The sequence below is a fragment of the Apostichopus japonicus genome, chromosome 18 (genome assembly GCF_037975245.1).
Source record: "Apostichopus japonicus isolate 1M-3 chromosome 18, ASM3797524v1, whole genome shotgun sequence".
In the NCBI taxonomy this organism is placed as follows: Eukaryota; Metazoa; Echinodermata; class Holothuroidea; order Aspidochirotida; family Stichopodidae; genus Apostichopus; species Apostichopus japonicus.
Window position 1 is genome coordinate 20,287,414 of NC_092578.1, and position 22,051 is coordinate 20,309,464.

The 22,051-nt window shown below is 35.8% G+C and overlaps 1 protein-coding gene across 1 annotated transcript in view; it reads left to right on the plus strand.

Annotated features, from left to right (window-relative positions):
- The window catches only part of LOC139958949 (sterol O-acyltransferase 1-like), a 47,510-nt gene that overhangs the window by 7,252 nt on the left and 18,207 nt on the right, over positions 1-22,051 (plus strand). The window contains exons 2-3 of the mRNA XM_071956406.1: positions 111-402; positions 1,470-1,511. Of these exons, the coding sequence (XP_071812507.1) occupies positions 111-402; positions 1,470-1,511 (334 nt within the window). The remainder of the gene's footprint in view (positions 1-110; positions 403-1,469; positions 1,512-22,051) is intronic.

Genomic DNA, 22,051 nt, shown 5'->3' on the forward strand with positions numbered 1-22,051 from the left:
GAATTGGTGGAGCTTATTCACAATACTATAAACAATTGCTTTCAGAATCCAGTACAGTATTATCAATTAAGTGAGTTTCAAAGACCTTCACCCTAATTTTGATATTTCAGGCTCATTTGGAGATGATGACAGACTTTACCCGATTACCAGTGTCAATGCTATGAATGGCAGTCTGTTTTCAGAGCAGCTTTTCCATGGGGTAGACCCTAGCCTGCTCTCGGGAACCAATCCCCAGAGCCATGAGATCCTTATGGAACAGGTCAGAGAGGCAGCTGAACAAGCCAAGGGCACCTTTGTAGCTCACATGGAGAATCAGTTAAAAAATATGAAAGTTTCTGATAACAGACTTGTCAGGCCTGGTGTTGAAGAACTGGATAGCAATGAAAACAAGAAGTCGTTAAGGTAAGGAAGATCGAAAAGGGCAACTGTTCTTAAATAATCTATTGCAATCTTGTTTTAAAGAGTCACATCAATTCATTCTGACCAGACAGTTGGCTTCTTTGTTACAGTACCTTGCAGTAAATTGCATTGGTTAACATAAATTCAATATTGTACGTTGTGGAGTTTATTTTGGTGATATTTACACATTTTGATACTCAAACATCTTTTGAATGAATAACAATTCTGCAAAAGCCCTGGCAAGATCAAAGTGAAGGAAGGCTAGCCCCCCTCTCCCACTCCCCCTGCCACAAATTATGACATTTTAGTAGTTTTAAGTCCAAAATTTTGTTGTAACACTGCCAATGTGCAAATATAAAAAAATTGCTATACATTTAGTAAATTTATCTACTCGAAAAAATTTGTAGTGAAACAACAAACTATGCCAATGAGTTTTCTTGTTAATAATGAGGATATTGCATGAGTTTTGAACCAAAGGATTTCCCTAAGATATGAGTTTGCACTTAATTCATGTGCTAAAATGTGAGAATCTGGCCCAGTTTATATGATGAAACATTTTGACTGCATATTCCTTATGATGGAGATAAAACATATAAATTAAAAATTCAAGGACAGACCAGATTTAAATAAATAAATAAAGCTAAATATTCATGAATATCTTTGGAAGAATGAGGTGACAGACCTGTGTTGACCCAGAGGAGGATCAGTGGGGACGCAGTGCCAAAATGTTACGTTAATAGGCTAAGTAGATGGCAATGTGCATTAGTTAAGGTGAGACAGGTAACTGCAGTTTATGAATAACTTGTGGTTGGTAAGACCTGGATTAATGACATCCGTCTTTGCTCTGGGTAAACCTACAGTAGATGATTTTGCAAAATTACAGCTTTAAGTTGTTAGATTTGTCATGAATTCAGTTGACTTATCCTGTAGGTGTCAATTGTTGCAGAGTACAGTATAGTATAACTGTTCAGAATGTGAATGAAATCATTGCTTAATGTTAAGTCCTGAAAATGTTACATTTGTGGATGGGTGTGCTAATTTTATTCTTTTGTTCATTTTTCTACCTTTAGAGTTTCTGGAAACAAGTTTCTGCCAAGGCAGTCTATGTTAACGTAAGTACCAGCATTGTTATGAACGCAGAATTCTGCGTCCAGGATGCAATGTTTTGGCCAGGGACGCAAACTCTTCAAATTGCTTGTGTCCCATGGAAGAAAACTTTTTTTTTTGAGAAAAAAACCCCAAGTACACATTCACAACTAGGTCAATGGAAAACATATCAAAACCCATTTTTGAATGAACATCCCTCATTATTTCTTTTCACTGTAAAAACCACAACTTCTTCTGACAAGAACCAAAAGTTCTCCTACTCCTACAGGTCATTGAATTTGTTTGAAAATAAGTATATCATAACAATCAACCACAAGGTTCAGGGTTAACAACACTCCATGACCGAGATTTTCATGCTAAAAATAGACAATGTTGCTTTTCAAAATTTCCCGTGATTTGAGTCCCCATCCATTGTCTTTGAAAATTATTGCTAGGACTGTAGTGCTCAATGAACACGTAGTATGTTGTTAAACAAAAATTACTTGAACATTACTTTCCCCTGTGAAGAGAAAGTGAAGTTTGTGGTATAGGCTACCATGTGTGTGCATTCCAATATCATAACATTAGGCTTGGTCACATACAGTATGTAAACCTTTCGACAACAAAGATGCACAGTTTGCATTGTTTCTGAGACTATCACATAATATTTGAATCATTGTTTTGATCAGAAAATGTTAATGAGTGGAGACAATCTATGAATTTTGTGGGAAGCTAACATCTCTGATCCTGAACAGCGTATTCCATCTCACAGTATGTTTCTTCTCTCAGCATTAAGAGAACTGCTAATGAAAAGTGTGCATTCTTACCATCAGTGTACTTAGTTCTGCTGCAAAAATTGTTTGCGGCCCAATTCACCATGTGCTTCAGTAAATGTTATTTTGGCGCAACATTCTTGTGTAAACTACTGTACTTTAGAACATTGAACTGATTATTTTTAAATCTACATTGCGTAAAAAGCTATTCACATAGACCTGTAATTTTCGTATAGATGATTGATTGCAAAGAGCCCAGGATAAATGTTGGATCAGATTTTCAGACTTTGCGCAAGTGCAGATGAAAATGAAGCTCCAACAGGCATATACAGTAGTACTGTATGCAGTAGTACTGTACAGTGAACTAGAATTTAGCAAGAGATATGCACACTGTACAGTAGGTACTGGGATTTTTGAAGAGTTGGTTGCCGGAATTGCTTCAAGGACAAAGCACTGAACTCGTACGGAGTTGGCGAGTAGCGAAGTGCAAGGGCGGATGAAAGAGGAGGACAGGGGTAAAAATTGGTTGAAACGGCAGGGTGGTCGAAAGGAGGGCAGGCCGGGCTGCCCCTGAAAATCAGCGAAGCTACAGTAAGGCACTGAGCATTTCTGTCATATATATTGTGTATAACATTCACAAAGTATAAAGGCAGTGATACTATGAGTAACAGTAGGTCATATGATAAACGTAATTGGTTTTGGATTGGGACGCAAGCTTTTTTTACGGGACGCAACTTTTCCGGGGGCTTGCGTCCCTGGGACGCAAACTCTTTTTCTAATAATATTACTGAAGTACTGCAGAATTAGATGTTAAGATTTTGTTGTCAATTAAACATGAATTTTGTCACTTTGATACAACTTTTGATTTGTTTTGTTGGTGACTGAAATACACTTTGCCTGTGGATGTAATTGTACATATAACCTTTTAAGTAATTGGGCAGGTAGGTACAGCACTAGCACTGTCCACGTTGTGGTCTGTATGGTAATACTTATGAGTAACTCCATCCTATAACTGCACTCAACTAAAGGTTGAAGTTTATTTTCTTTTAACCCGAACCCTGTCAATACCAATATCTTTTGAAATTGAGACTTCAAAACTTGGGAATAGAGCATTACATCACACAACTTAATACTAAACATTGAGAAACATACTGATCTATTTGGTATTGCTTAAGTACATTGTACATGAAACATGCCTTAAATACCTTCCACATCTACTGTACAGTACAGTACTTGGTATTGACCTGTCATAACTGATGCATCGTGCATCAAACACTCACAAGCACAGCTGCAGTGGTAGTGAGATTCTGCACCATTGCTTTTCATTAGACCAAGCGTATAGCCAGGATTTCATCTGACTGGGAGGGGGCCTGGGGGGGTGAGCGTCTGGTTCAATTTATTGACCTTTCAGTAAGATGTATTGGTTGCTAGTATTTGCATTAGCGTGTGGATGTTTGGTATTGTAATGTGAGAACAGTTCTGAAGAGCACAGAGTGCTGTGTTGACTACTTCTGTTCTGTAGCTGTGCAAGAACCAACTGATCGTTTAAAGTCGACAATGGTAAAGCTTGAGAAAAGTTGTCTGCAGTGTTTCATTAAACATGGCAAGGAAATAAATTGCAGCCTGTCACTGATTCATATTAAAATAGTCTTGTAGCTTGTACTAGAGACCTCCAATTGCAGACATACCTTTTAGTTCTTAAAGTTGAATAAACTTTTAGCACACTTCAATATTAAAGGGGTTATGACCTTTGATAGGTCATTCTCACACTTATATTATCAATTTTAACTTAATAGCTAAATATGTTTTGTCACCCACTTTGAGTAAATGACAGGTCTATCTGTTAATTAAAGTGCATTGCAGTTGTGTGGCTTTGTGCTAGCAGCCATCTGTGGTTTCATCATTGAACATTTGATATACGTTTAATCAAATTAGCAAGCTAAAATGATTATTTCTCCTAGGTCCTCACTGTCTTAATTAAATCTCATGGTTCATATTCACAATTGCCATGGGCCTCTTGGAAGTAGAACAGGATGGTAATGTATGTCATTTCCTGTGTTAGATGTATGAACTCATTTAATGAGATTCAGAACGTAATCCTAGCTGCATGGCTTATTGAGCAAGCTGTCAATTATTTCAAGGCTTTGGATACAGAAGTGATATTTATGACACTTTCCTCTTCTAACATTGAGTGGCATACAACAAACTTTTCTGTATTGATGACTTGCAAGAATATGTATTCGCATTGTTTTCATTGCAGGAAAGGCTGAGCAAACTATAATATATAAATATAATATAAATACCATATATTAAAGTGCTGTTATCATGAAATATAACATGCTCAAGAGCACTGTACAACAGAACCAAAACCTGGAATATAAAATTACCAAACTTTAGAAAACCTTAAAGTAATAACAACAGCAGTAAAAGTAAAACATGATATAAGACAGGGTAACAATGTCCCTGTTTGTATCACCACATATAGCTCATTCCCACCCGAAGCGATACTTCCCTGTTCCTAATTTATTACCCGAATCCTACGCAAAGTGATATATATTTATATGCAAACCGATGGTTAGGCAAGATTTTCCCATTGACATAGTGTGGTGTTAGACTACCATGTGGTTGAAGATAACAGCAATGATGAAAGTATTCCATGGATATCGTATAACTGCGTCACAATTTAAGCAAATAAACAGATGGTAAGGCTAGATTTCCACGTTGACTTAATGTTGTGTTAGGCTACCATGTGGAAGAAATTGAAAGAATTCTCACAATTATTATGTTTTCATTCATTTATTTCATAGAATGAAAGACTGACATGAAATTTACGAGATGTTATGGATTATAGACGGGATAACTAAAAAATCAATCGCAAGTGCCTTTTTAGTAATTGTTTATTCCAAATGCGATCAAATCGCGCAATCTCGCAGCTAATGCAAACCCTGGGCCTGCATAATAGATAGTAGTAGTAAAAACTGTTGCTAAATTGGATATTTATATGGTCTAATCCAATAGAGGTGGAGAGCAAACATAACCGGCGACGGCAGTGCGATGTTAGTAGTGATGTTAATTATATGAAGATATTTTCAAGTTATTGAAAGAAACAAAAGCAAATAGAAATTATTGAGGAAGGTTTTATACCTTTTCTTACATCTATTTGAACATGAAAAGATTGTCAATGGAAAATATAATTCATTTTTTTCAATCAAACCATGTCCCTGCTTGTTTTTCTCTATAGCCCCTTCAAGCTACATCCCTGTTGGTATTAGGGTTGCTGCTAACTCAATCATTCTTGGAGGAACCTTTCCTCCTTGGCTCAATAGTTTGTTTATTTAAACCCTCCCACAGCTCCAATTATTACCTGTCTTCTAAGTTAGTTACAAATGTCACACGATACATAAATGAACTATTTGTATCCAATCCAATATATTATTAGCCAAACGTTGCATCCCAATAGAATTTTTTATTTATATGCTGATTGGTAACGTGAACATTTTTAGTCACTAGCCCTTTACTGTCCCTCACAGCAAAAGTGTCCGACCATCATGTGAGTGATGACCTTCCCTTTATTAAAGCAGCATTTGCGTCTTTTCTTCTTTTTTCTCTCAACCTCACTGACTCCACTACGCCTTAGCGACATACATAACTAGCCTATCTATTTAAATCTTACTTCAAATGGTGGCATAAAAGTCGAAAAATTTGCAACTTTCAACTTTGTTTTTCTCCAAGATATTTTCCGTTGGGATCCCAATAAACCTCGCCCATAATATGAATATTTAAAACACTACGAACGTCATTGACCAATATGTAATACAACACCATGCTTGATTTGTGTACAGTCTATATGGCAGTTGTACAAGGGAGTTCCATAACAACTCCCTGGTTGTACCAAAGTCTTGAAAAGCAAAGTCTTGAATCTATTTTTAGCAACGGCTCATAACTAAGCCTGTATCTCTGATTGGTTGAATTCAAACTAGTGAATTTGGGGGAAATGTATATGATTAATTTTAAACGTGGAATTTGTCGTGGTCACTTTGTCGTGGTCACTTATTATCTGCAATATCCTTAATTACTCGCCAATTAACGATGTTTGGCAGAGAAAAAACTTGGCTGATATCTTAATTTGCTGTTTTGTGATTGATATATGTAAAATCTTGATGGACATGTCAAAAATGTAGAAAATGGCGTCCAAACGCAAAATGCTGCTTTAACTCAATGTGGCTAGGTTAATTGTTTTAGGGCAAGGGGTGGTGGGAAGGGGGGGGGGGTGATGAGGCCTGATATTATTACTGCTTCATAGTAGTCAAATACAGTGGGAAATATTTATATGAATATTTATTACATTTACTGTAAGTTACTGTCCCTCAAGCACAACAATTATGTCTAATGAATTATGTTTTTAATGCAGTATTTTGTGTGAACTAAAAGAATTAGTTTAAGTAAGAAGTATATGATCCTTGGCAAAGCAATATGTGCATTAGTATGTATGTATGTATGTATGTATGTATGTATGTATGTATGTATGTATGTATGTATGTATGTATGTATGTATGTATGTATGTATGTATGTATGTATGTATGTATGTATGTATGTATGTATGTATGTATGTATGTATATATGTATATTAGATCCTCCTGCAAGCAGGAACTCGCGAAGAAGCCTAATTGGCTTATCAAAGCCGCAAGCTGACCGAAGCCAGTCTCTTACATTCATATTTAACGTCCATGATTATGAATTGTTAATTGTCAACAACTCTGTAACTGGACGACATACATTAATCTGGGAGTGACTCGAACCGGGGACCTTACGATTGAAAAGCACCGGCGTTAACCACTGAGCTAACACTCCGCAAGTATCCATCCCTCATGTCCCTCTGGTTACAAGTATGGTGTGTGGACCCAGTTTAAGAAATACAGGAACCTTAATATTGTTACCTACTTTTGTGTGTCTCAAGTATATACATGTACATAACATATGTCTCTGAGAGTGTTCTATGTGCAGTGATAATAGATTCAAGTCTTCTTTATGTGTTGTACTGTGGCTTGTAGTGTATGTATTGGAAAAGTAATCAATAATCCAGAGGAAAGTGAACAATAGTGTAAACACTTTGTTGCCGTAGCTACATCAAGCAAATTTGTTCACTAGCTATGCAGATAGCCTAGCATTACAGTAGATTTGAATGCAGACATGGGGAAAGTGTCGGAAGGCTATTTGTACAACACAACATGCCATCAAACATTGAAAGAATTTAGCTTCTTAGTATTGCCTTTGAGCAACGTGTTATGTTTGAGATTTTATCAACCTGAAAACAATTTTATGTGAAAAAACAAAACAAAAGAAGAACCCAGTTGATAACTGTTAGTAAATGTAAGACCAGTACTCTAAAACGTTAATATTGCCTGCTTCTGATAGAGGTACTCTGAGAAATTCCCAACCATTTTCTGTCTTTCTGCAATCAATATTTGATACCAATTGCTATGTATATAGGATTTCCTCAAGTACAACAGAATGAAGAGCAGCGTGTAATTGCATATTCTGATTTTGTTCTTCTCAAATATCATCACTTCCAATAATATATCAACAACACTTGTAACATGCATGTACAGGCTTCTTCAAGATCCAACTGATTGTTCTTTTAGTCCACTTCAAAAGTGCATAAAAAATGAGTTTCGTTGCACATTTTCAGTACCAAGGTTTTTTGGTTCGAAGTTGTAGAGGGATGTCCCAGGAACATTTTTGTGATGTTGGATGATTGGAGAGGTTATTTTCGAGTAAACAACAAACAAATGAAGTCACTCTTATACAGTGAACAACAATTACAACAAAGAAGTTCCTTGTCATCAACATGAAAATGGCATTTAAATGCTCGTTCACTGATTAGAACCTAGATGTTTTTGTTGACAGTTATGGAAGGATGTCCTGAGATTATCTTAGGAGTTGTTGGGTGCTTGGAGAGATGTTATCTTGTGGGTAAACAACAAATTACTGTACCTCACTATGAAGTGTGGGCTAAATCGAAAATCAGCAACAACTATTAACAGTAACATGATAATAGTTTTCAAATGTTACTAAACCTATTTAGAACCAAGGTTGGTTGGATGTTGTAACCAAATGTCCTAAGAATATTGAAGAGTTGTTGGATGCTAAAAGAGGTAATACTTTTTGAGTAAACAATAAACGTATGACGTCACTGTTATAGGTTGGACGACAATTAAAACTTGTGTTACTCCTTTTCACAGCAACATGGAAACGACATAATTTAAATGTTCTTGCACTTATTTAGAAACAGGATGTGTTGCTTGAAAGTAATAGGGGGATATCAAAACAATATTTATAGAGTTGTTGGATGATATTTTAAGAGTTAACAATATACATATGACGTCACTCTGATACGTTGTACGATAATGAAAATAGAGCAGTTTCTTGTCACAGCAAGATGATAACATAATTTAAATGTTCTTGCACTAACAGTACTTAGGACCAGGTAATGTTGTTTGTAAGCTATGGGAACGTCTAAAGATTATTTTAACAGTTGTTGGGTGCTAGGTGTTATGTAAACAATAAACAAATAACGTCACTCTTATATGTTGTACTGTACGACAATGAAAACAGAGCAGTTCCTTGTCACAGCAAGATGATAAAATAATTAAACACAGTATTTAAACCAGGATCTGTTGGCTGACGTAATAGAGGAATGTCTGAAGAATATTTTAAGGGTTGTTGGATTCTTAAAGCATTGTTATATTTTTTGAAGAAAACAACAAATTTATGTTGCGATAAACATAATTTGAAAAAATGCATTTTTAACACATTGTCCGTCTCCTGAAGTCTGCCTCGAGACTCACCATTAACGCAAATGTAGCGGATCAAAACGCAGTGACCAGGCAAAACTATATATTTAGGTTTGGGAAAATACGAGTAGCACCTTCACATGAGGGTAGGGCCGGTTAATTCTGAGATTGTGGGGACAACTTGAAAACGCAGAATGCTCACACAAAAATAAACGTATTAAGGCAAAGTAGTAGGTTTACTATGCACGTGAATCTTGTATTAAAAACAATGGGGTCACGTAGACTTAAAGAAAAATGTAAATGATATAAATGGGCAACTAACAGATCTTATCAGAACTGTTATAAATGTCTAACAAGAAATCCACTGAACGTATTGGAAAATAAAAGTCCTAAAGAAATAAGAACACAATTTTGACACGGGTCGACCAAATAGACAGTCGCGAAATATAATTGCTTCCTTGGTTACTACCGGAGCAGATTCACTCTGTTGGGGACATCTCTGGGGTAGGGTGGCTCTCTGTTGGGGACATCTCTGGGGTAGGGTGGCTCTCTGGACGGCTCTAGACCAGCTTGCCCTTCACTCCCTGGTCAATTGACGTATCAGCTGTAAATTAAGTTACTAAATAATTACCAGACACATTACTTAACCTCGAATCATAAACTTATATATGGGTCTCATCAGTGTCCTTAAAATAAATTTGAAGGTACACATCCATCACCAAGAATATTCATACCAAAACAAAATAGCTATTAAACTGTCTATTTCCCCCTCAGTTCTCAAAAGTGATAGAGGCTTGAAGCCAGTACATGTACAGGGTATTCCTATTATAAAATAAGGACCACATAAAACAGTTACTTTGTTTAAGCAAGACAAAGGTCACACAGGGCCATCTGACCACAAACTGTTGCCTTGTAGTAGTTCGCAAAAAATTGAAACTTTAGGGAACTCCCCAATCTACCAAAGTAAGTTATTCATTGTCAAATGAATACAACAAAATAATAAAAGGAAAAGAAAAGATCAAATGAATAAAAAAAAAATAGGAAAATGAAAGAAAATGATCAACATACTGTAAACAATAACCAGGTTATGCTTTGGTAACACAAACAATCCATTCTGAGTTTTATGACTTCCTCATCACTGTCAACATGACCAACACCCAAAGCCACAGGCTTAGGAAGAAGTAGTCTTCCTCTATAATGTGTAAACAGAATGTTGTGAGCAATAGCATTTTCATCCTTTCATCACATCTCTGTTCAGCAGCTTCTTTGAGCCGTTTTTCAGCATCTGGTGTTAGACACTGTGACAGCTGTTCTGTCTGCCCGCTACCAGATCGTCTTCCTATCGCAAACTTGAGTCCTCAGTTTCCACAAGTTTTTGTTTTGCCAGAGAACTCTCTAGAGAAGAAGCACCGCAATTATCCTTTCCTTTGCGTCAATGGTCCTGCACTTCCAAAACCCAAAAATGTTTGGGTGATATTTGGTATTTGGTCATTTGAATCGTCCTGTCGATCACACTGTGGTTCACCTTAATTGTCTACATCTGAACTTAACTGACTAATAAGCCATCTGATATTCCATTTATATCAGTGTATGCCTGGAGCAATGTGCTTGGTAGGGCATAGTTGCAAACCCACACACTACAAAGGTTTGAGAACACATGTAACCCTGTACTTGACATGATTTTCCATCCTAAAAGAAGGCCTCACCATACATGCATCAAAATAAAGTAAAACAAGCAACATATAATCAAATGAAATACTTTATTCCAAATTTTCAAAGAGTTATAAGACTAGGTGCTACTAAATCGATTGCCATGCAGATGCTAAATAGCTGGAAACTTACAAATGCCAACTCGCTTGGTTACGTGTACAAAATACAAGAAGGGATATGAGGCTAGGCAATAGCCTAGGCCTATGTGACCTTAGTGACCTGTTCATAAGCTACATTACATGCTACATTTGTGTGTGTGTGCCAGTACTACCAGCAGCAATAGAGACATGCTCTGGGCTTAGTTAGGCCCTGTTTTAAAGAATTAATCCATGTTGATTTCATTTCTTTGTTTGATGACAAATGAAACATGAAATAAATGGTATCATAAAATTACAGATACCAGTATATGTAGTAGCTGTTGATCCATCCTCCATGGGTGCTACGTAAATCACTCCCAGTCTTAGGCAAACCAGTATGGTATTGAAGAGCCTTTTCCTAAATTTGCATAGTTGGCATTCGTGTCACTTGAGGAAGTTATGTATATTTTCTTGTCACAAAAAAAACTACCCCACATACCGTATTTCTGGCACATGTCCTTGAGAAAAAATGATTTAACAAAAGTGGCAGCTAAGCAGGCAAAGAAACAAAACAAGACGCACAGACTCAGAGTATTGAAACTTCTTATTAGTGCTCCACTGAAGTGGACATAAGTTTAGCACCTGAGGTTTTGAATTGTTAACTTTGTGAATCAATAATTTGAAATGTTCATTAAAGGCAGCTTGATGTGTACCTATACACAATTTGCAGTAGAGAAAGTCTTTCAATGATGAAAAATGTTGGGAACATGTCAATAATATCAGACTTACAAATAAATATTTTTGGTTTCGATGATAATCGTAACCTTTGCATTCATGATGGCTTATGTGGGTGTGTGTGAGTGCGTTTGTGATGCCCAGCTTGTAAACACGATATCTCAAGAAGGGAAGGTCTGACCATTTGCATATTTAGTGTTTAGAAGTACCACATTGAGTACAAAAAGCCTATTATTTTCGGTGGAGTTTGAAGGTCATTTGTGGTCACCAGAGGTCAAATTGGGAAACCTTGTAAACACATTATGTCAGGAAGGGAAGGTCTGACCAACTTCTTGGTTAGTGTGTAGAAGTACCACATTAAGTAGAAGAAGCCTTTTGTTTTTGGTGGAGGGTAAAAGTCATTTGGGGTCACCAGGGGTCAAATTGTGAAAACCTTGTAAACACAACATCTCAAGAAGGGAAGGTCAGACCAATATCATATTTGATATGTAGAAGTACCACATTAAGTACAAGAAGCATATTGTTTGTGGTCGAAGCCAAAGGTCACCAGGTGTCAAATTGTGAAAACCTTGTAAATACGATATCTTAAGATGGGAATCATAGGCAAACCTCATAGTTTGTGTGTAGAAGTACCACATTGTTTAAAAGGAGCATATCGTTTTGGTGGAGGGTAAAATTTGGGAGATTTTGGGGTCACCAGTGGTCAAATTGTGAAAACTTTGTTATCAGGATATCTCACTACTGGAAGCTTGGGCTGACCTCTTATTTAATGTGTAGAAGTACCACATTGAGTTAAAGAAGCCTATTGTTTTATGTGGAGGTCAAAGGTCAAATTGGCGGTCATCAGATGTCAAATTGTGAAACCCTTGTAAACATGTACACACTCACCATACATTACGTCAGATTCATGAAGAAAACTGCTCATGTTACATCATCCAAACCACAATGCATTTTTGCATTCTGGTATGCAAGATTTTTCTGTAGAAGGACATTCAACAATCTAGGCTAGAGGCAATAGCAGGCACATATTTTGCACATTGTTTGCACATTGAAATGAAACTACATCGCAATCGACACACTCTATCAGACATCCGATAAATGTGAACCAGGCCATTCATGAAGTAATTGTAAACATGTTTGAAGAAATGAGAATACTTTGGCAGTTGTAAAAGGTTAATAAGTTACGAATTTGCAATTATGCGCAGTGATTAAACACTGCTAGAACTGAATGTTGCACTGCAGAACAAGCATATTACTGACAAGTGAAACGCATTCATACCAGAGAAGGTGCTTATCAATCTTTAACACAACACAGTGCTACTGTACAGTAGTGTAGCATTGTGAGAACCTGTATACTTTTGCTATATTTGCTGACAAACTGCTTTAGTGTTGTTTTTGATAGGTTAAAGGCTATTTTTCAAAAGCAGATTATGTGTAGTGCTAGCTTGTAGTCATGTAATCACAACTTAGGTTTTGAGTGTGATTAATCAAACTTCCAAAGTGTAATTGCAACTACTGGGGAATAATTGATAATTACAACTATCAGCACTAATGTGTTTACAATGTTCACCTTGTTGAATACTAGTATGAATGGGTCATCACTGGAAGTCAAAGGTCATTTGCAGTTCAAACATTTAGCACAAGTGGCAATGTTGTGTTAGGAGGATACTCCAGATATATGAGGAACATATTCTTAGCATCCTTGTGAAATTTGCATTCAATTTCTGTGTGCTGTTTTCAAGATAACAACATGAAGTTGACACATTTGCAGCAGAAGTGAACTTGAAACAAACAGACCTGAAAGCACACACTAACAAATTTGTTTGACTTTTTTTTACAATTTTCAACTTTAGAGTCAATATTAATTCACTACTGTCATTATATTGATAAAGGGGACACAAAAACAAACCATAATATTTGCTTTATATTTCAGAGATCTTTGTGATGAACAATTTGCCCCAAACAGCTAAGAACAATCATGTTCATTAAGGAGATACTGTATCCTACTATAAACGTTTTGTCTGGGCAGAGCTGTCATCTTAATTTCTGTAATGTCATAGTTTCACTAGGATCTGAAACCATTTCTGTTCATCTTTTCATATTTTGACACTCAACAAATACCATCGATATGCAAAAACCATCTCCATTACAGAAAATAAATATCTTAGTCTATAAAGAAAAACAAAAAATAAATCACATGTGGTTCATTGATGTCAAATTTATACTTGGTCAAGTCTTCATTCTTCAACATTCAATCTGTGATGGTCCCAAATTGAATCACATTATTCTCAGCTTTTTGGGTGGTGTTGTTTATGACAGTTGTCTCTGTCGTATGGATCAATGCTGATTGATTTCGTTAACGACTGTCTCCTTTAACTTCCCTTCCCTTAGGTAATGTTGAACCCCAATGTAATCCAATCACCGAAGGTCAAACTCTAAACATTATTTAGGACAAACAAAGTAAAACAAAACATTTTGTGCAACTACTGTATGACATACAGGCTTGGGGCGATTACATCTGAATGTAATCGATTACGATTACGATTACTTGAGAATGTATGATTACCATTACGATTACAGCCTAAAGTTGAAGTAATCGATTACGATTACATTGTAATGTAATCGTGATTACAATCACGATTACATTGTGGTTACTTGCACAATCCTCTGCCTATCTGTTTAATATAACTCTCTGCCGGAAAATAGGGCAATGAAATAGGGCAAAGGAAGGGCATTTACAGTATATACGGACAAAATTGTGGAAGTATAGCTACAATTCCTACCAGGCATTACACATTTATGCCTTAACACGTTTAAGATGTGTAACCCATAAGTCCAGTAAAAAATACAATTTAAACAGACAAAGAGTAAACAGACAAATACTAAAGTAAAACAAATGAAGATTTTCATGCAACACTATATTTTGTAAACTAATAATTTCTGCATAGCAGCAAAACTAAAAACTCTTTTACATTATAACACCAAAATAAAACTAAACAGCTTTGAAATGGGGCATTCCACAGTACATGGGACATGGAAGGCCAAAGCAAGGGCGGCGGAAGCACTTTTAATCTGGGGGGGGGGGGGCACCGACATCAAAGGGCACTTTGCAGAAATTCGATTGGACTGATACAGCCTTATATTTAGTACCCTTTATAACTCTTATTGTATTATCTTATTTGCGTATACACATCACTCTATCAAGGCCCCCCCCCCCCAAGGAAAATATGCATATAGCACTGCAATATCCAATGTGCAAATTGGGAAACAAGGAACAAGTTTTCTTTTAAGACAAATTGAGGTGAAATCATGCTAGTTGCTAATGTAGGAATCTTCCGAATTAGAGATTATTTCTTGTTAATATCTTAACCAATTTTTCCATTCGAAATACAGTAGCTTTGAGTTTGACCCACAGAAATTCATTAAAAGTCAGGGGCGTAGCCAGGATTTGCAAAGTTGTATGCACGACTATCTGAGCGGAGCGCCACCATCGGTTGGCGCAGAGCGTTCAAGAAATTGTTTGGTTTTACAAACCCCTCAGATGGCCGGAAACGGCCCTTCCCGAGTGTTCATTCTGGTTCCCTGGCCTCTAATTGCTAGCTTGAGACACCTCAATTTTTATGTAGAAAAAGGGCACATTTTTAACCTGAGGAAAAGTGGGGGGGCACGTGCCCCCTGTGCCCCCCCCGGTTCCGCCGCCCTTGGGCCAAAGTAAAAGTAAATTATTTTCATCAAAAGGGGTCAACTCTGGTAAAGCAAATTCTGATCCACCAAAATACTTAATTTGCAGTGATTTTTTCAGCAACAAGGTTAATTACATTAATTAAAGAGGTGTAAATGGTGCAAAGTTGGATGGGTTATTGGACAATGGAATGTAGGCAAATTTCTGAATAACTTTTTTCCCCACAACATGAGATGAGTACAATTAACGTTTTACTAATGGACATTGAAATGTCCCGTCCGTGATGTTTTCACAAGAATTTTTATGCTAGCTGCCAATGCGTTTTGCAGTATTTCTGTATTCAAATAACAATAGACTGACATAAATAGCAATGTGCTTTCAATAGCTGCTACACCTGAGCCTTGTGGCCCACTGAACATGGCAAATGGAATTATTTATCAAATTTACTTACTTTAGTCTTAAATGAATTTAAAGGGTGTATTTTGTCAGCCTGACTGTTATTGTTTGTTAAGTGTTTAATATACTAATGAAATAATTTTCTATAATCAGCACACCATGTCAACTAATGTCAACCAGTTGTGTATGCAAAAGGATTGTGAAGGCTGAGAGGCAGCATTGAACAGAATAATTCAGGTGATAAAAAATCCTTGAATATGGGGATCAAATCCCCAGTACTTCTTAGTATAAGTTTATTGTGCTAGAGAATTGTAGAAGCAGGAACACTTCTTTGGTCACACTAAAAGCCAATAGTAAGAATTAGTTTTAATCATTTCTACTAATTTTGCCCTTCTCATTCAAATTTCACTGTAATCATAAATGTAATACGATTACGATTACTTTGCCCTTGTAATCGATTACGATTACTTTGTAATTTTCACAAAAGTAATCGATTACGATTTCGATTACTTCAAAAAATGTAATCGATTGTAATCGATTACGATTACTGATTACTATTACCCCAAGCCTGATGACATTACTTGCTTGCTTGTAGTTCACTTACAGTTTGGCACAATCCATTACTCAAGAATGCCATACATGTTGGAATCGTATGTAGGAATCACCAGCATGCTTAAAATGTGTTCCTTTTTCATCTTTCAAAAAAAAATTCCTCTGGGACTTCCCTTTTAAGTTTTAAAGCCTGTTTGCTTTCTGGTCCTTTGTTTATCATAAATGCCTGTGTAATACATTTCATCCAAGTATTAAATTGTGTTATGATCTTCATGCAGTGTTCAAACTGAAAGTAGATTGTTCCACTGTCAAACAGGATGCAATTAACCCACTATATATTTAGATAGTAGTTTGATGCTCATGTTTGACTAGGCCTCCTAACTTACTGTACCACTACAATGGAATTTTTTCCACAGTTTAACTTTGTTGAAGTGTTTTACATACAAATCAAAATGATATTTAACTTTAAAAGCATGTGGCATGTTAAGGCTTAGCTTTGAAAAAATAGATGAAGCTGCTATATATATATAGAAGACTGAACACTATTATTGATCTCACTTTAAACATGTCAGAGGAAATGCCTTGAATTAGGTATCAAATTTGAAATAAAGAATAAAGAGCATTATGCAAGCATGAAAAGTTTGGATAGTTTTATACAATCAATCAGGTATTTAGTAGTACAGTGTGCCCGCCCTGTGTCAATGCAGAAGTGAGGTCTCCAGTCATGTGATCTCCCAAGCATTTGTACTTTACAGTATCTCAGGGTCAGGATTAGTATTGGCCAAGTCGTTTGTTATACTCTTTTTCTCGAGTGCAAACTGTACATGCCTCAGTTTCTGTTTCAGCTTACCACGAATGTGCCTGCCAACTGTAATTTACATGCCTGAAGATCTGTCTGATACAAACGTCTTGGACATTTCTCCAAAGATTGGTTGTGTAGAATGACTTCAGGATGTACAGTACATGTATACCACAGCTGAAACAAAAGGTATATATACTTAATACACTGTAGTATTAATCAATCATTTAATACCACCTACATATGAATACCTTGGTTGTGTAAGATGACTTCAGGATGTACAATACATGTATATACCACAGCTGAACCAAAAGATATACTTAATACACTGTAGTATTAATCAATCATTTAATACCACCTACATATGAATACCTTGGTTGTGTAAGATGACTTCAGGATGTACAATACATGTATATACCACAGCTGAACCAAAAGATATACTTAATACACTGTAGTATTAGTCATTCATTTAATACCACCTACATATGAATACCTTGGTTGTGTAAGATGACTTCAGGATGTACAATACATGTATACCACAGCTGAAACAAAAGGTATATACACTGTAGTATTAATCAATCATTTAATACCATCTACATATGAATACCTTGGTTGTGTAAGATGACTTCAGGATGTACAATACATGTATACCACAGCTGAAACAAAAGGTATATACTAAATACACTGTAGTATTAATCAATCATTTAATACCATCTACATATGAATACCTTGGTTGTGTAAGATGACTTCAGGATGTACAATACATGTATACCACAGCTGAAACAAAAGGTATATACTAAATACACTGTAGTATTAGTCATTCATTTAATACCATCTACATATGAATACCTTGGTTGTGTAAGATGACTTCAGGATGTACAATACATGTATACCACAGCTGAAACAAAAGATATACTTAATACACTGTAGTATAATTAATCATTTAATACCATCTACATATGAATACTTTGGTTGTGTAAGATGACTTCAGGATGTACAATACATGTATACCACAGCTGAAACAAAAGATATATACTAAATACACTGTAGTATTAGTCATTCATTTAATACCATCTACATATGAATACCTTGGTTGTGTAAGATGACTTCAGGATGTACAATACATGTATACCACAGCTGAAACAAAAGATATATACTAAATACACTGTAGTATTAGTCATTCATTTAATACCACCTACATATGAATACCTTGGTTGTGTAAGATGACTTCAGGATGTACAATACATGTATACCACAGCTGAAACAAAAGATATACTTAATACACTGTAGTATTAATCATTCATTTAATACCATCTACATATGAATACCTTGGTTGTGTAAGATGACTTCAGGATGTACAATACATGTATACCACAGCTGAAACAAAAGGTATATACTAAATACACTGTAGTATTAGTCATTCATTTAATACCATCTACATATGAATACCTTGGTTGTGTAAGATGACTTCAGGATGTACAATACATGTATACCACAGCTGAAACAAAAGATATACTTAATACACTGTAGTATTAATCATTCATTTAATACCATCTACATATGAATACCTTGGTTGTGTAAGATGACTTCAGGATGTACAATACATGTATACCACAGCTGAAACAAAAGATATACTTAATACACTGTAGTATTAATCATTCATTTAATACCATCTACATATGAATACCTTGGTTGTGTAAGATGACTTCAGGATGTACAATACATGTATACCACAGCTGAAACAAAAGGTATATACTAAATACACTGTAGTATTAGTCATTCATTTAATACCATCTACATATGAATACCTTGGTTGTGTAAGATGACTTCAGGATGTACAATACATGTATACCACAGCTGAAACAAAAGATATACTTAATACACTGTAGTATTAATCATTCATTTAATACCATCTACATATGAATACCTTGGTTGTGTAAGATGACTTCAGGATGTACAATACATGTATACCACAGCTGAAACAAAAGATATACTTAATACACTGTAGTATTAATCATTCATTTAATACCATCTACATATGAATACCTTGGTTGTGTAAGATGACTTCAGGATGTACAATACATGTATACCACAGCTGAAACAAAAGGTATATACTAAATACACTGTAGTATTAATCAATCATTTAATACCATCTACATATGAATACCTTGGTTGTGTAAGATGACTTCAGGATGTACAATACATGTATACCACAGCTGAAACAAAAGATATACTTAATACACTGTAGTATTAATCAATCATTTAATACCATCTACATATGAATACCTTGGTTGTGTAAGATGACTTCAGGATGTACAATACATGTATACCACAGCTGAAACAAAAGATATACTTAATACACTGTAGTATTAATCAATCATTTAATACCATCTACATATGAATACTTTGGTTGTGTAAGATGACTTCAGGATGTACAATACATGTATATACCACAGCTGAACCAAAAGGGCACCAAGGTATTAATATGTAGGTAGTATTAAATGAATGATTAAAACTACTGTACAGTGTATTTAGTATATGTACAAATTACATCATTCATTTAATACCACTTTCATATGAATACCTTGGTTCTGTAGGATGACTTCAGGAAGAATCATATAGGATATGAAACAGGAAGCTCATTGGACCAATGATAGATTATACCTCTAGTAAATCACTTTCAGGAATTATTTGTTCATGTGTATAGTAAGTGATAGTGCATTATACTGTACCTCTAGTAAATCACTTTCAGGAATTATTTGTTCGTGTGTATAGTAAGTGATAGTGCATTATAATGTCTTCAGTTTGCTTTCCTCTATACTTCCACCTATGTATTAAATAGTTGATGTGTACTGCAGAGCTGTATGAGTCCCTGTCTAATGTCTATGCAATTCTATCATGTACCCGCTGATGTGTGATCATTATGAGGGATAATATACAGTTGGGGTTTGCAGCTGGTAGTACTGTACTTATCTTGGTAAAGGAACTGGAAATACTGTATACTGACAATCACTGAATGTACAGTGTCTTGATTATTATTATTATTACAATTATTACCAAGTCATAACTCTTAACTTAAAGACCAAATATGGAGGCTTTTTTCGTTGTTGAGATTTTCCATTAATTTAGGAGTTTACATACCCATAATCAACATGTGTAAAAAATAATCTTCGAAAACCTACTATAACCCATCAAAAACGACCACGAAAATGGACATTTTGAGTAGTCACGTGACATGAACCTCTGGAATGTCTGAAAACAGAGATTGACCCAAAGGAGCCTCTGGTCACCGTGTGACGTCAAAGTTTGTATACTGCGAAAATCAAACGCTGATATAGGCACTGTTTGTACACAGGTAGCGAACAATTGTACTGTTTTTGACTTCCAATTTCGAGCGTTTGAAAAGCTGTTAGCTTAAAACAAGAACACATGAAGGTTAACAACAAGTTTTAAGACAATTATAAGCAGAAATTTTAGTTAAATTGCTTATTTTATTAGCAAAATTTCCACTCAAATGGAGGCATCTTTTACATATAGCGTAGCGTCAATAGGTCCGTACGGTACAATATACTTACATAGTACTTACTCGTTTTAATATCCAAAAGTATACAAACACAGAAAAAGTATCCTGTCAATAAACAAATTTAGCAGTGAATATCCTAATCCACGTTTCTTGTTCAATCCTGGGCGAAAAACTACCGTGAGTCTGTGTAATTCCATAGAGTTAGGTCTAGTTGAAACAGGCCTTGACCAGTACTAACATCCCACAATCACAAGACAGTCACTAACGAAATAAAACGTCCGATCGCTACATACTACCGTTTTTATCCAACTCCTTGGACCATGCAGATGTCGGAATAAACAGAACGGACAATATTACACATGTATCACGAACTCACGATACTGGAATACAACAAATGAAATAGATAAATCCTAACATGGCTATTTACACATGCTGTGAGCCAACGCCGGCGAGAGTTGTAACTAACTACCGTACATGTACTAACAATGCTATACCCTTGGCACGGTATATATACGACACAGCTATCGACAGTATATCATTTTCACAGAATGAGACATTGGAGCATACACAGAAGCAGGGTCATGCATGTGGACTCATGGGCATGAGATACTCCGGGTGCTGAAAAATCTTTCCGCGTGGATCTCAAAAAATTGATCCAAAGTCTGCGGCGTTTTACGTCGGTTCTTTTACTCGGAAATCTAAAAAAGCTGATGCTTTTGTTGGATGAGGTATAACTGCAACCTCCAACAACACAGAATTGTGACATTTTGAGGAAAAAGGAGTAATATCGTTGATGTTTTTGGCAGCTCAAGTATACGACTTTACACACTAAAAGTGAGTGAGGTATACAAACGTTGACGTCACATGGTCACCTGATGTCTTAGGAATGTTTCAGGAATGTCTGAAATAGAAGCTGACTTTTCGTCCCATATTTCACTTATTTAACGTCCGAAATTGGTAAAGTTAATTACAGCAATGTAATTGGAGTCAGTTAAGGATTACATACATGAAAAATGGTGGGATTTTATGTTCATAGAAAAGTCTCCATAGTTGGTCTTTAAAGGAGCATGGAAGCAGTTGACTTCATATTCAAGATGGCTCCACGGCTAGGAATTCTCAAGTAACTTATTTCTGTAACAACTTAGTTAATTACAAATACAATCTAAGATTGTTTATATTTCAATACTTGGTTATAGTCACTCAAAACTCCAGCTTTCTACTCACAAGTTTGGCACATTTGAACAATATTGTATGGAGTATTAACTGTTCTGACCATGTTTTACATTCCTCAGAATACGGTTATTTTGCAATAAGCACCCAAAACCGTACTTCAGAATTAGGTAGTACATTAATGATTTACTTTGCTCCTTGCTTACCTGCATGTCTCCCCACAATCTCACTACTCTCATTCTACCATGCCAAGAACCAACTGGTAAGCATTTAACACTGTACTCCCTCTATATCCAGACTTCTCCCTTCTCATTCTACCATGCCAAGAACCAACTGGTAAGCATTTAACACTGT